This window comes from Echinops telfairi, unplaced genomic scaffold (genome assembly GCF_000313985.2).
Source record: "Echinops telfairi isolate 266 unplaced genomic scaffold, ASM31398v2 ScPeMD7_2565;HRSCAF=3150, whole genome shotgun sequence".
Classification (NCBI taxonomy): domain Eukaryota; kingdom Metazoa; phylum Chordata; class Mammalia; order Afrosoricida; family Tenrecidae; genus Echinops; species Echinops telfairi.
The window spans coordinates 12,727,827-12,741,967 of NW_022106463.1; the positions used below are offsets into that span (position 1 = coordinate 12,727,827).

Here is a 14,141-nt window from a genome sequence, read left to right on the forward strand (position 1 = left end):
GTGTTTTTGCCCCGTTTTGTTTTTTACTTCAAAATAAGATATGTACAGTGTGCATAGGAGTTTGTTCATAGTTTTATTTTAAAAATATAGATCAGCTTTCCAATGGGTTTGAGGGACAGTGAACTGGCCCCCTGTTTAAAAAGTTTGAGGACCCTTGCTGTAAAATAATACTTTGTTGATGGTGTTGGGGAGATTTCAAAATTCACACCGCCTGCGTCCAACCTGGATACTTTAGTGTGGGACCCTCAGCAACACTGACTTTAAAAAAAAATCACACTATGCTTATTTCCTTTCATGAATTGACCCACTAAGACCAATTATGTCAATTAAGTTTTCTGCTTCTATAAATGTTTCCACTGATGAGTTGAAAAAGTCCTTGGGGGATAAGTGGGAACTGGGGGATGCGTTTCCATCAGACGTTAGTAGATTTCTCTCTCAAAACTATGAAACTATCATCACTGTGATTATTTTACTTTTTTTGTGTTTTGTAGAGACTTTCTTTAAGCAATGACATATTTGAGGCAAACTCTGATAGTGATGAGCAAAATGAAACAAAAGAAGATACTTCCTCAAAGAAGAAAAAGCAGCAGCTACGAGCCAGAGAAGAGAAAAGCCTAGCCAATCTGAGAAAGAGAAGAGCGAAGGCTGGGCGGCTGAGAGACAGGTCCACAGCAGACCTGGAGAGCTCCTTGGAGAGGATAGTTCTTGATCTGAAGAGAAAGAAAAGACTGTCAGAAGCCAAGGAATTAAACAAGTCCAAAAAAGACGATGCGCAAGACGCACAGGAACCCAAGAAACTTAGACCGGATGAGCCTCGGGATTTGAGGACTAAAATAAGAGACTATTCCAGAGAAAACAGAAGAACAAGAAAGGGCCAATTCTTTACATCGCAGTGGACATCTGGATCAAGTGTCCCTCACGACTCCCTTCCTCAAGATGATGGCCGTGAAAATCCACAGCCGGACAAAGAGGAGAAACCGATGAAGAGTACGGAAGAGACAGCAGAGCCAAGGAGCATTTCCGACGTTGTCTTTGGTAAGCACCCAGATGGCGAGGGCGCTGCCGAGGAGGACCCTGGTGTCAGGAGACATGCAAGAGAGCAGAACGCCGGACCGTGTGGCGAGAAACAGCACGGGAATCAAGCCCAGGGCCCAAGTCCCGCAGAGTCAGAGAGACCAGTACTGACCTCAGCCCAGGTACACAAGGATCCGCGCCTGGGTGAAGAAGAGAGCGGCCTCAGGTCCACTGGCTCACCTGGAAAGGTAAGTCTCTGAGGCAGGGGAGGGGTGGGGGGTGAGTGGAAAGAAAGATGACGGTTTAAGGCGTACAGAAAGCAGACATGTGCAGACCAACCCAGTGCTCTTCTCCGTGCTCAAGAAGTTCCACGAGAAGAGAATGAAGAGGAAGCTGGAGACAGATGGTAAGAATCGTTTCTTGATCCTTAGGGAGTTGGCTTTTTAGTACTGTGACGAGGCACCATGCTGACATCAAGTTGATTCCAACTCATAGCGACCTGTAGGGCAAAGTAGAGCTGCCCGTGTGCGTTTCCATGGTTGTCAACCTTTTACAGGAGCAGAAAGCCTCACTTTTCTCTGGAGGAGCATTTGGTGGTTCCGAACTGCTCATTTTGGTAACCCATCTCATAACCCACAAAGTCACCAGGGCATCAGGGCCCGTTGTGACTAGGTGTAGGTTGTTAGAAATGTTGAAAATTACCCAGTCTTTATACCACCTGGTCTATCTCCTAGTCTTTGACTCTTTTTTTTTGGACTGAGGACAACTAGAAAATTAAAGGCTGACTTCTGAGCACCGTCAGGAGTTCCCCTTCCATTTAGAGGTGCTCAGATGTCTGTGGCATTACATCATAAGTGTTTTCATCATTTTCACATCTCGGTGTTCTCTCATTGTCTTAAGGATGTACTCACGTTTACAGAGGTAGTCGACATCACGCATTAGCTCAGTCTTTGAATTCTTAAAAATAGTTTCATCGGCATATACTTCACCTACACAAATTAATCATTCAGTCATGTTAAGAAAAACTGTATCATCATCACCATAATCAATTTCATAACATTTTTCTTGTGTTCATTGTTAGTGCCCCACTCCCCCCCCAACCTTTCATGCCATGCCCCTATATAATTATTAATCCAGTGACTGTCTCTAAATATTTACTTATCCTGGATTTCATGTACAGAAAATTATACAAAACGCCAACAGGAAACTAACAAAAAAAACAACCAACAACAATGACAAAACAAAACAGAGGAGTAGAGATTTCCACTAGGCTACCCTGAAGAAATAACTTTGTATGTTGGAGATAGGCCATCCTGTGACTTCTAAATTGATCTAGCACCTGTTTTCTGTGTCCTTCTCATAGCAACTATAGAGGTTTCTGATTATCTACCTTACCTTTTCTGGCTAAGTAGCTGGTTTTATATTTTATTATATTTTGGAAAATTATCGAATAATACTGACTATTAAGTACTCCACCCTGTAATTTTGCAGTAAATAGCACTAAGTAATACTATATTGTACATGCTTTTCTCAAAACATTTGTTCATATAAAATTCTTTTTATTTATTTATTTCAAAATTACTCACTAATTCTTACAAAATATATTTTATAGGAGGTTTATTCAGGAGCCCTGTTCAGGAGCCCTGCTAGTGCATGGGTTCTGCTGCTGAGTACAAGTCTGGTGTTCTGAACCCGGGCCCCCCACCCCACCCCACCCCAGCTGCTCTGAGGTAGAAAGATCCAGCAGTCTGCGTCTGTAAACGTTTACAGAGCTGTTCTCCTCTGACCTAATGAGTCCCTGTGAGTCCAAACCAACTCAGTGGCAGTGGATTTGCTTTTGGGATTTTGGTTGTTTCATATCTATGGAAATTGCTTTTATTTTGGTTTTTTTTTAATGGAAATATTTTCCAAATTATGCTATTCATATATGTAATAATTACCAAGGGCTATAAAGAAGATTGTTTTCTTTTCATTCATTATTTCTAGTCTTTGGACTTTTAAGACCATCATTGAACGGGGCAATAAGCCACCTCTATTGAGATACTTACATGGCAGTATTATCTTCAGTAGTGAAACCTGAAAACAGTCTGTCTATGGGAAAAAAGGTTAAGAAAATGTTGGTGTATCATCTCGAGGATTGTTATATAATGACTTAAATATTAAATCAATGTTGCAAAAATAGGAAAGTTTACAAAATGTTAAGGAAGAGAGAAAAAAGTACATAATTATGAACGACTATTAAAACAAAAACTCCTCGGTCAGTGCCATCAACTCAATTCTGACTCACAGCAACCCTTCAGGACAGGGTAGAACTGTCCTGAGGAGTTTCCAAGACTGGAAACTGTCTTACGGGCGTAGAAAGCCTCATTTTTCCCTTGACAAGTGCCTGGTTTTGAACTGCTGATCTTGCAGTTAAACAGCCCAATGTATACAGCTATGCCAAAATATTTATGCAGAATAAATAGAGAAAAAATAATTTTTAAGAACTAACTGTAGAATAACAAGGATTAGGAGAGGTGTTGGGAAGTAAAAAGTCTTTTTTTTCCTCTTCGGACTGTATTTGATTTTCTTTTGGATATTCTGGGGGTTATTTTTGGTGGTCATGATTTTTTTAAAAAAGTAAATTCTTAAAGAGTAAGAAAATTGGTTTTGAGTTTGGAGCTTGATGGTTTGCAGAGTATATAGGTGATGGATAATCTTGATTGAGGAAGCAGTTTATGTAAAAAAATATTTAATAATCAGTGGTCATGTACTAGAGCAACCATTGACCTCATGAGCCTATATTTTACATGGTAAATACCCAGTAACAGCTCTTGAGCCCTTCTTATTTTGTATATTTTCAGGAGCAAGAGATTAAAAAGAATGCACCCAAAGAAAAATGGCAGAAAATGCATGATTCTGACATGGATGGAAAAGACAAGAGAAAGCCCCAAGAATTAAAGAGTAAGTGTGGATGCTAACATTTTACCATTTACCATCGTCATCATTTATATAAAGAATTTAATTTCCCGTGGCTGCAAACTGTTTTCTAACCTATAATGTCATAGAACTGGACCTTTTTTTTTTGTCATGGGAGACTTTAGAGCTTTAGGCTAAATTGTGCTTAAACTGGTTTTAAAAACCGGAGCCCTGCCGTCGTGGCATAGTGGCTACACATTGGGCTGCGAGCCCACAAGGTAAGCAGTTCACAACAGAGACAAGCCCTTCTACTCCCTTAAAGATTTATCATTTCAGAAACCTGCAGGGGCAGACCTGCCCTGCGCCACAGGCTTGCTATGAATCAGCATCGGCTCGATGACAGTGGGTTTGGGTTTGGTTTGAGTTTAAAAAGACTCCTTGCTTCGAAGCAGATCAAACTAGTAGTTGTTGATTCTGACACCTGGTGCCCCCGTGTGTTGCAGAGTAGAACTGTGCAGAGTAGAACTGTGCACCACAGACCTCTAGACCTTTCTTCTGTGATGTCACTGGGTAGGTCCGAACCGTCAACCTTCATTACACAGCAATTTGTAGTAAGGTAATATCATTGTCACATATGAATCTATAACAGAATCTTATTATAATACAACAAGTCACCCCCTTCTGTCCACCTTATTCTTCCTCTTTTTTGAGTATGAGCGGAAGAAAGATGAGGCTTTCTGTTCCCCAAACCGGGGGTCGTTCAGAACTGCTAGCTCACAGTCACTGACTGCAGTCATTCTAAATCCCGAACAGCCCATGGGAAGTCTAAATTTCAAGTTGACAAAGTGAGGCTCCTTTGCCGACTTGATAATAAACCTGACCATGCTCTAGAGCCAGGGCAAGTTTTGTTAAAGCTTAAGATGATGCTAGTTTCTCCAACACTAACTCCGAAATCGGTGACTCCTCTTGACCCTCACAATAATTGTTTTACTAGGGTTGAAGGAAGTTAGAAGCGCATTTGACATGCTTACATTAACTCCAGAAGAAAAAAACGATCTTACTGAGACTAATTGGAAAAGAGAAGAAATATCACTAGTTTGTAAAACCACAGACGACCATAAAACTGAGGAAAACGAGTTCTTTAAAGAAAGCAGAAACGCGAAAGATGAAACAGACACGTGGGTACATGCAGCAGCAGCAGCAGCAGCAGCAGGGCACCAGGCAGTTGTAGACAGTGCGTGTCAAACAGAAGCGACATCTGGTGAGTATGCCTGTCATCGCTTTTACAAAGACGTTTCAGCGTGGCCCTCTATGTTTCGTTCTCCTAGTACTTCCCTCCCACTGTAATTCTTATCTGAAGATTAGAAAATAGTGGAGTAGAGACTTCCTATGGCTCTCCTGATGAAATACCTTTTTATATTAGAGATAGGTCATCCTGTGACTTCTAAATTGATTTGACAGCTGTTTGCTGTGTCCTTTCAGTGTGCTCAGTACATGTACCAATTATAGAAATGTATGGTCTCCCTTACCTGTTCTTGCCAAGCAAAGGTTTCTGACAGTTATCAAATATACTTACTACTAAGTATTCTGCCCAGTAATTTTGTGGTAAATAAATAACACTAGGTAATACTATATTGTAAATGGTTTCCTCAAGACTTTGGAATGGGCTGAGGGAGAGGAAGACTTCGTATAGGATACAGAGTATAACAGCAATGGGGAGGGAGAGGGGTCAGGACAAAGTACGTGTTCGTATACTTATAAGTAGGACAGAATCAAGATGAGTTAATCTGGTAGGATTTCATGTAATTTGTTAATCTTGAGGAACAATTGAAGAGAATTTTCAACTACTTTCAGGACATAGCAGGCGAAAGCTTGCAGGGAATAAGAGCAATTATAGGGCTGTTGGGCACAGGGAAAAGGTTGGTTGCCTTAGGGCATGGTTCTCAACCTTCCTAGTGCTGCGACCCCCTTTCATACAGTGCCTCATGTAGTGGTGACCCCCAACCATAAAATTCTTTTCGTTGCCACTTCATAGCTGTAATTTTGCTACTGTTATGAATGGGACGACCCCTGTGAAAGGGTTGTTCGACCTCCAAAGGGGTCACGACCCACAGGTTGAGAACCACTGCTTTACAGAAATAGAAAGCCTCATCTTTCTTCCGAGAAGCAGCTGGTGGTTTCAAATTACTCACCTGGCAAGTAGCAGCCCGACGCAGAATCACGAGGCCACCAGGTCTCCTGAAATTCAAATCTAGTTATGTAAAAGATACAGGACAATGTTTTAGGTCCCTATGTAGCGATTCCAACACAAACTACTCGGGGAGATTGCGTATACCCTTTGCAGTGTATCACCATTCTCATTCATTCTATTCGGGTGCTACCATTTCTAGTAGATCTCTTGACTACTGCTTCCATGACCATTGATCGTAGACGGAAGCAAGACAAAATCCTTGACAACTTCAGTCTTTTCTCTGTTCATCAAGGTGCGACCTACTAGTTCAGTTGTGAGGAGTTTTGTTTTCTTCACATGGAGTTTTAATCCATGCTGAAGGCTGAAATCCTTGAACTTCAACAAGTGCTTCAATACCGCCTCATTTTCAGCAAACAAGGTTGTGCCATCTGCATATCAAAGGTTAATAAGTCCTCCTCCAATCCTGACACCACATTCTGCACATATTCCAGTTTCTCTGATTATTTTCCCAACATACAGATTGAATAAGTATAGTGAGAAGATACAACCCTGATGCACACCTTTTTTAATTTTTTCCTTTTGCAAATCATTTTATGGAGGGGTTTGACAGCTCTTATAAACAATCCATACATCAGTTGTATCAACCCCATTTGTACATGTGTTGCCATCATCATTTTCAAAGCATTTTCTTTCTGCTTGGGCCCTTGGTATCAGCTTCTCTTTTCTCTCTCCCTCCCTCCCTCCATCCCCTATCCTCCCACCCTCCTGACCCCTTAATAAATGATAGATTATTATTATTTTCATATCTTACACTGTCTGCTGCCTCCTTTCACCCATGTTTCTGTTGTCCGTCCCCTTTGGTGTGGGGGTGGAGGGGTGTTATCGGTTCCCCTTTCTCTTCCCACCCTCTCCCTACCATCATGGTATCAATACTCTCATTATTGTTCCTGAGGGGGTTATCTGTCCTGGATTCTGTGTGTCAAGAGCTCTTATCTGTACCAATGTACATGTTCTGGTCTAGTCGGATTTGACCTTTTCTTAATTTTAAGCTGTGGAGTACTTTTTGTTCTGTTCCCTCAACTGCCTCTTGATCTACGTACAACTTCCATATGAGCACATTGAAGTGTTCTGGAGTTCCCATTCTTCTCGAGGCTGTCCAGTTTGTTATGGTCCACACAGTAGAATGCCTTGGCAAAGGCAACAACACACACGTAAACATCTTTCTGATATTTTCTGCTTTAAGCCAAGATCCATCTGACATCAGCAGTGATAGCCCTTGTTCCACGTCCTCTTCTGAATTCAACCTGAACCTCTGTCAATTGTGGGAAAAGAGGCAGAAAGAGTGTACGTTGACAAACTCTCTATGTTCATACATTAAGGAGTCTGAGAGGCCAGGACTCCCATGGAGGGTGACCTTCATGCTCTTAGGTTGGAGATGAGTCCCGGTCACATTCTCCCAAGTAAAAGTTACTCCTCGCGACGTTCCCTCTAATAATGCCACTTTTAAGGTGCTACTTTATACGCTTGAAGGATAACTGCTTGGATGCTGTCTGCCTGGAGGTTGTCTGCCATCGAGAGCCATCACACCCTATTGTCTGTCCCACCCTGAGTAGAGCCCACTCACTACTTAGGGATCTGTAAGGATCATAGGTTATTTATTCCCTTGGAGAAGAGCTTAGAGACACCCAAGGTCAAGCCAGCTCAGAGACTACTAAAGTTAGGTCACCATCTTGATTTTAGAGCCTCTCCATCTTGTTGCTTATGTACCTTCCTGTCACATGTATGCCTCTAGTGCCTCCCCTTTTTATTGCATGTGTGATAGTTAGGTTTATTAACTAGGCCGATAGGAACATGTGGGCAGAGTTTAATCAAGTCGCAGCTTGACTAGAGGATGACCGAAAGAAAGAGAGCAGGCATTTCATCTCCCTCTTGCTCCCTGGTGATCAGACCAGTGTGCTGCTGCTTTAGCTAGTTCTCTGCCTCAACCTGTGAGCTACACTGCCTGTGGGTCAACCCCATCCATGGATTGAGTTGCTAGAGCTTGAGGCTCCTTCGAGACCTGCTTCACCACTCTGATGGTGCGTACATTGCTTGAGCTTGAGGCTGGTGGGTCCTGTCACCTTGCTTGAGTTCGAGATCCCATAGGGGCCTGCTTTGCTAAGCTCCTGAGAATACTGACTGTTGCTGACTCACCCTGCAGTCTGCTGCCTGTGGGCAGACTCTGCCTGCCTTGTCTGAGGGAAGTCTTTGCTGTCTGCTTCCTTGACTTTGGACCCAGCAGCCCTCGAGAGTTGAAGGACTTCTAATATATTAACTGTCCCACAAAAGTGAGTTGAACTGAGCCCTCTGTACTACTGTGTGGACTAGTAAGCTGTTTTATTCCTTCTTGCTGTATAAACTATATATAAAATCCTAAGTGTCCTGGTTTTGTTTCTCTAGAGAACCCTGCCTAACACAGTGTGCATACATACCCCTAACTCGTCCCTCTCCTGTTACACATATGCCTCTAATACAGCCCCTTCCTGTTCCGTATGTTTCCCATGGCTTGCATGCCCAGGATTATATGAGCTTGTAAGAGAATACATTGTGGTCTCTCTCTGCTTGGACATGATTCCTGATGCCATGGAAGAGGGGAGCACCCAAAAACTCGTGTCTGTTTCTTAATTTCTTCCCTTCAATTGCCCAACTGTCCCTTGGGACCATCCGTATGTGGGACTGGACCCCACAGCCAATGTATTGCTGCAACCATTGTTGGAATATTTTCAGCAATATTTGACTTGTATATGATAGTAATGGTATTGCTCTATAATTTGCCCATGCTATTGAGTTAACTTTCTATGGAATGGATACAACTAGAGATCTCTCCCACTCAGTTGGCCAAGTCACTGTCTTCCAAATTTCGTGGCATACCACAGTCGGTGCTTTCTGTGTTTCATGAGCTTGTTGACACATTTCCATTGGTATCCCATCAAATCTGGAGCCTTGTTTTTGACTAATTCCATCAAAGCAGCTTGGGCTTCTTCAGTACCATTGAGTCTTGCATATTTTCTACCTTTTGACTGAAACCATTTGAAGAAAATGATAAAGAGAAGGAGTGCTTATTTCCCTTTAAACAAACAAACAAAATGGAATCACTGAAATTGCCTGAATGGACTTTTAAGTGAGGTGTATCTGCATTCCCAAATGAGTTGTACTTAAATTTCAGTTGTTGATTGTACTGGTTATAAGGAGTGGAGTGCCCACCATAGTATTAGGGAACCTCTGAATCACACAACCCAGAGAGTAAATACCAGTTGTTTAAAGGTGTGATGGGTGGTGTGAACCCCTAGGCTTTGTAGGAGCATTGGGGGTAGGGGAGAGGTATTGAGCAGAGAGGATAGCTAGGAAGAAAAAGTTGAGCTGATCCAGGAAGGACCAATAGGCAATGACTTATTTCCATACAGGTTTGGTGCATGCAGACTTTGCCTGCATAAGTGGTTGGAAGCAGTGTACAGCTCAGAATAGCTGAAGAAAGAAAAAATAATGGGAGACTATTTGAGATTCTTCTGTTGAACTTCTATGGTTTCTCGTATCCCTTGAGCTGCCTCTCAAAAAACCTCAAAACACACTGCTATTGAGTCAGTGCTGACACATAGTGACCCCCCCCCCCCCAGTGGGTTTCCAAGACTAACTGTTTATGTGAGTAGCAAGCTGATGGTTTTGAGCTGCTGACCATGCAGATCACAGCCCAACTCGTAACCACTATACCACCAGGGCTGCATAGCTTGAGCTACCTAATCATGTATTTAAAATTCACTATTTTATACCTGGGCATTGCCTATTAATTTTTATGCCTTCGAAGTTCTATAATATCAAAATGCAGATAGTTTGAACTCCCCAAAATAAAAAATGTTATATCGTTATCAATATTAAAATGTCACACAATTTTATATACAAAAGTATGTAGTTTGGATTAAGTCATAAATTTAATATAGCAACAGATACAGCAATATTAAAGCCATGAAATATATCTTTTTAAAAAAATATTTTATTGGGGGCTCATACAACTCATCACAATCCATACATACATCAATTGTATAAGGCACATTTGTACATTCGTTACGCTCATCATTCTCAAAGCATTTGCTCTCCATGTAAGCCCCTGGCATCAGCTCCTCATTTTCTCCCCTCCGTCTTGCTTCCCCCCCTCTTATGAACCCTTGATAATTTATAAATTATTATTTTGTCATATCATACACTGTCTGACATCTCCTTCACCCACTTTTCTGTTGTCCGTCCCCCAGGGATAAGATTGTATGTAGATTCCTATAATCAGTTCCCCCTTTCTACAACACCCTCCCTCCACCCGGTATCACCACTCACACCACTGGTCCTGAAGGGATCATCCATCCTGGATTCCCTGTGTTTCCACTTCCTATCTGTATCGGTGCACATCCTCGGGACTAGCCAGACTTGTAAGGTAGAATTGGGATCATGGCAGTGAAGGGGCAGGGGGAGGAAGCATCTAGGAATTAAGAGGAAAGTTGCACATCTCATCGTTGCTACACTGCACCCTGACTGGCTCGTCTCCTTCCCGCAACCCTTCTGTAAGGGGATGTCCAGTGGCCTACAGATGGGTCTTGGGTCCCCAATCTGCACTCCCTCTCATTCACAATGATAAGATTTTTTGTTCTTTGATGCCTGATACCTCATCCCTTCAACACCTCGTGATCACACAGGCTGGTGTGCTTCTTCCATGTGGGCTTTGTTGCTTCTGAGCTAGATGGCCGCTCATTTACCTGCAAGCCTTTGAGACCCTAGAGCTATATCTTTTGATATCCGGGCTCCATCAGCTTTCTTCACCACATTTGCTTATGCACCTGCTTTGTCTTCAGTGGTTGTATCGGGAAGGGGAGCATCATGGAATGCCATTTTAATAGAACAAAGTATTCTCGCAGTGAGGGAGTACTTGAGTGGAGGCCCAATGTCCATGAAATATATCTTAATAAGACTCTTCTGTGTTCCAGATTGCAAGCCACAAAAAATGAGTTTGGGTGTAGATTTGAAATTGGAATGGATGAAACTAGAAGATTTTCAGAAGCATCTTGATGGAGAAGATGAGGATTTTGCCATAACTGGCAGAGTTCCATGTAGTGAGTGCTTTTGGGATTATAGGTATTTTTATCTTAATTCTAGATATATAAAACAATTTAAACTTTCTTTCATTTTAGATGTATTGAGGGATGCTGTGAAAAATGGGGACTATATTACTGTAAAAGGTGCACTTAATTCAAGTGAAGAATATAACCTGGAACAAGAGGTAATAGCTCTTTGAATAATCTCATGAAAAGAAATTGTATTAGGGTTTTCTAGATAAGAAGCCAGTGATATGTATGTGTATGTGTGCATCCACACACACATACACAAAGAAAAAATTATATTAAAAAGTGGCTCACATAGTTATAGAAGTTATTTTTAAGTACCACTCCAGTTAAACCTGGTCCAGGTCAGGTCTGTGGGTCAGATGACTTGTTTAGTTCCTGGGAAGATGAACCAGAAAGCAGGAAGACAAAGCAGGAATTCCTGGCTGGTGGCTGTAGAGACAGATGAAAACAAGGTCAGCAAGTCTGGTGGCTCCCAGGATCAGCAGGCAATGTGGTGGGCCACTGGCGCAAGTTAAAAGTACTGGAGATTGATGAGCCAGATGCAGGATCGAGGCCAACAAGAAGTCTGCTAAACTCTCCACAGCATCTACTTAAAATTGCACTCCACCCTGATCTTTTTATACTGCTATCCTCCTCATGGCCCTATGTGCAAAAGAACAAAGCTGCCCGTCCGTCCGTGTCTTCTTCACAATTGTTCTTGCGTTTGGAACCGTCAATGCGACCGTGGTAGCAATCCATCTTGTTGAAGATCCTCCCCTTTTTCTGCTGCCCTGTTACTTCACCAATCCTGATGTCCTTCTTTGGGGACTGGTCTCTCCTGACAATATGCCCAATGGATGTGAGACAGTCATGCCTCTAAGGAGCATTCTGGCTCTATTTCTTCCAAGACACGTTTGTTGGGTTTTTTGGTCCTTTTGATCGCCCATGTTCCCTTCAATACGAGGGGGTAACCCACCCCCCACCCCCCAACTGGAATTGCACTGGGCAGAGCGGAGCTTTCCTGGTAGGTCCTGTTCCAGCTAGGTGGGGAAAAGGAGCACAGAGGAATTTGCTCTGAGTCAGGGCACCCACTGCCATTGCTTAGAAAGGGTCTCGCTGGTCACAGTGAATTTTTTCGTGAACACAGTTCCACTTGAACCTTGTGTTTTGTGATGGCCAATTTAAGAGAATAACCTGCGACTGTGAAATTTTGTTTCCTGCTTGGGGAAAATGCTGCAGAAACTTGTGATGTTGAACACAGCCTACAAGGACAGCACTATGGGAAAAACTCAAGTGTTCAGGGTGGTTGTCTCATTGTCAAAAAGGGGAAGTGTCGATTGATGACAAACCTCCTTCTGGACATCTGTCAACTTCCTGAACGGACTAAAATGTCAACTCATGGTGCATTTAGGGTTCTATTAGAAGTTCCGAAAAGATTGCGTAACCATGTGTGACTAATAAGGCTTGATTTGTGGCAGCAGCAGACTGGTTTTGCCACCACAACAATGCACCTGCTCACCCAGCCACCACAGTATTCCAGTTTTGGGCATAAAAACCAGCATACCTCTTTTGTGCCACACACTTTACTCACCTGACCTTGCTCTGTGCGACTTCTCTTTGTTTCTGACAATGAAGGAGGGACATGAAAGGACAGCAATTTGATGACGTAGAAGAGGTGTAAAGAAAAAACAAAAACGAGGGAGGTGCTGGACGCCATCCAAACAGATGAGTTTGAGAAATGTTCCCAAGAATGGAATCGCAGATTTGATAGATGTACTAAGTGTAATGGAGAGTACTTTGAAGGTGATAAGGTTGCTTTGTAAAAAAAAAATTTAATACATAGTTTTTTGGGGGGAAATCTGGTTTCTTTGGGTACCCCCTCCTATTCTTAGCCAGCACCGTTCAAACACCACGATTCTTCTTCAGTCTTCCTTACTCAATGTCTAGTTTCAGCATGCTTGTGAGGCGATTGAAAGCACCATTGCTTGAGTCAGTTGCACTCCTTAGTCCTCAAAGTAACATTCTTGCTTTTCAACACTAAAGACGTCATGTGCAGCAAATCTACCCAAGGCAATGCATTGTTTGGTCTTTTGACTGACTTCCATGAACATTGACTGTGGATCCAAGCAAAATGAAATCCTTGACAGTATCAATATTTTCTCCATTTACTATGATGTTACTTACTGGTCCAGTTGTGAAAATTTTGAGTTTCTTTAAAGTAAAGTTAGTTCCTATAATTCCAGCCTCTCAAAATTACCATCTAGCTGATTATTATTTATTTTTAATTTTATGTATCGTTTAAGTCTATCAGTTTTGAGAGCACAAAATGATTACTCTTTGTTTTAATTTGATCATTTGCATTTCTTTGCTTGTTTTCTGTGTACACCAATTATTCACCTGTAGTAGTTATCTATTGCTGCTATATAAGAAATACTTAAGTCAACCAGCAGTGGATGAGAGTTCCTGTCTCCCCACATCCCCTCCAATGATGACCCCAATTAGAGTAGCCAGTCCACAGAGAGGACCACATGGCCAGCCCCACTATGAGACATGACGCCCCTCACTGACCCATGGCCCTACATGGGACAACACCGGAGACATAGTGTGGGAATTGTGCCCGATCTGATCCCGGCATGCCGAGGCAAAACACTAAGGGGGTGCAAACAGAATAGCAAGGGAATGGAGCAGCAAGGTCCCCAGGGAATGCTGAAGGTGGACTTTGGGGCCAGGGTGTGGTGCCCCAACAGACTGAACTGGAAAACACTCCTAAAGGCCAACAAACGATCCTTGAACTAACTACAAGCTTTTGTTTCTTGTTGTGTTTTGTTTTTTTCTTTGTCAGTGGTTTGTTGTTGTTTAGTTGTATATTGTTGCTTGGTTTTGCTCTGTCTTGTTTTTGTGCATGTTATTATCTC

The 14,141-nt window shown here is 42.4% G+C and overlaps 1 protein-coding gene across 1 annotated transcript in view; it reads left to right on the top strand.

The window, feature by feature from the left end:
- LOC101663473 (M-phase phosphoprotein 8-like) overlaps positions 1-14,141 on the top strand; it is a 42,037-nt gene that overhangs the window by 11,310 nt on the left and 16,586 nt on the right. The window contains exons 3-7 of the mRNA XM_013007900.2: positions 492-1,262; positions 3,858-3,957; positions 4,907-5,173; positions 11,110-11,235; positions 11,314-11,402. Coding sequence (XP_012863354.1) covers positions 492-1,262; positions 3,858-3,957; positions 4,907-5,173; positions 11,110-11,235; positions 11,314-11,402 — 1,353 coding nt within the window. The remainder of the gene's footprint in view (positions 1-491; positions 1,263-3,857; positions 3,958-4,906; positions 5,174-11,109; positions 11,236-11,313; positions 11,403-14,141) is intronic.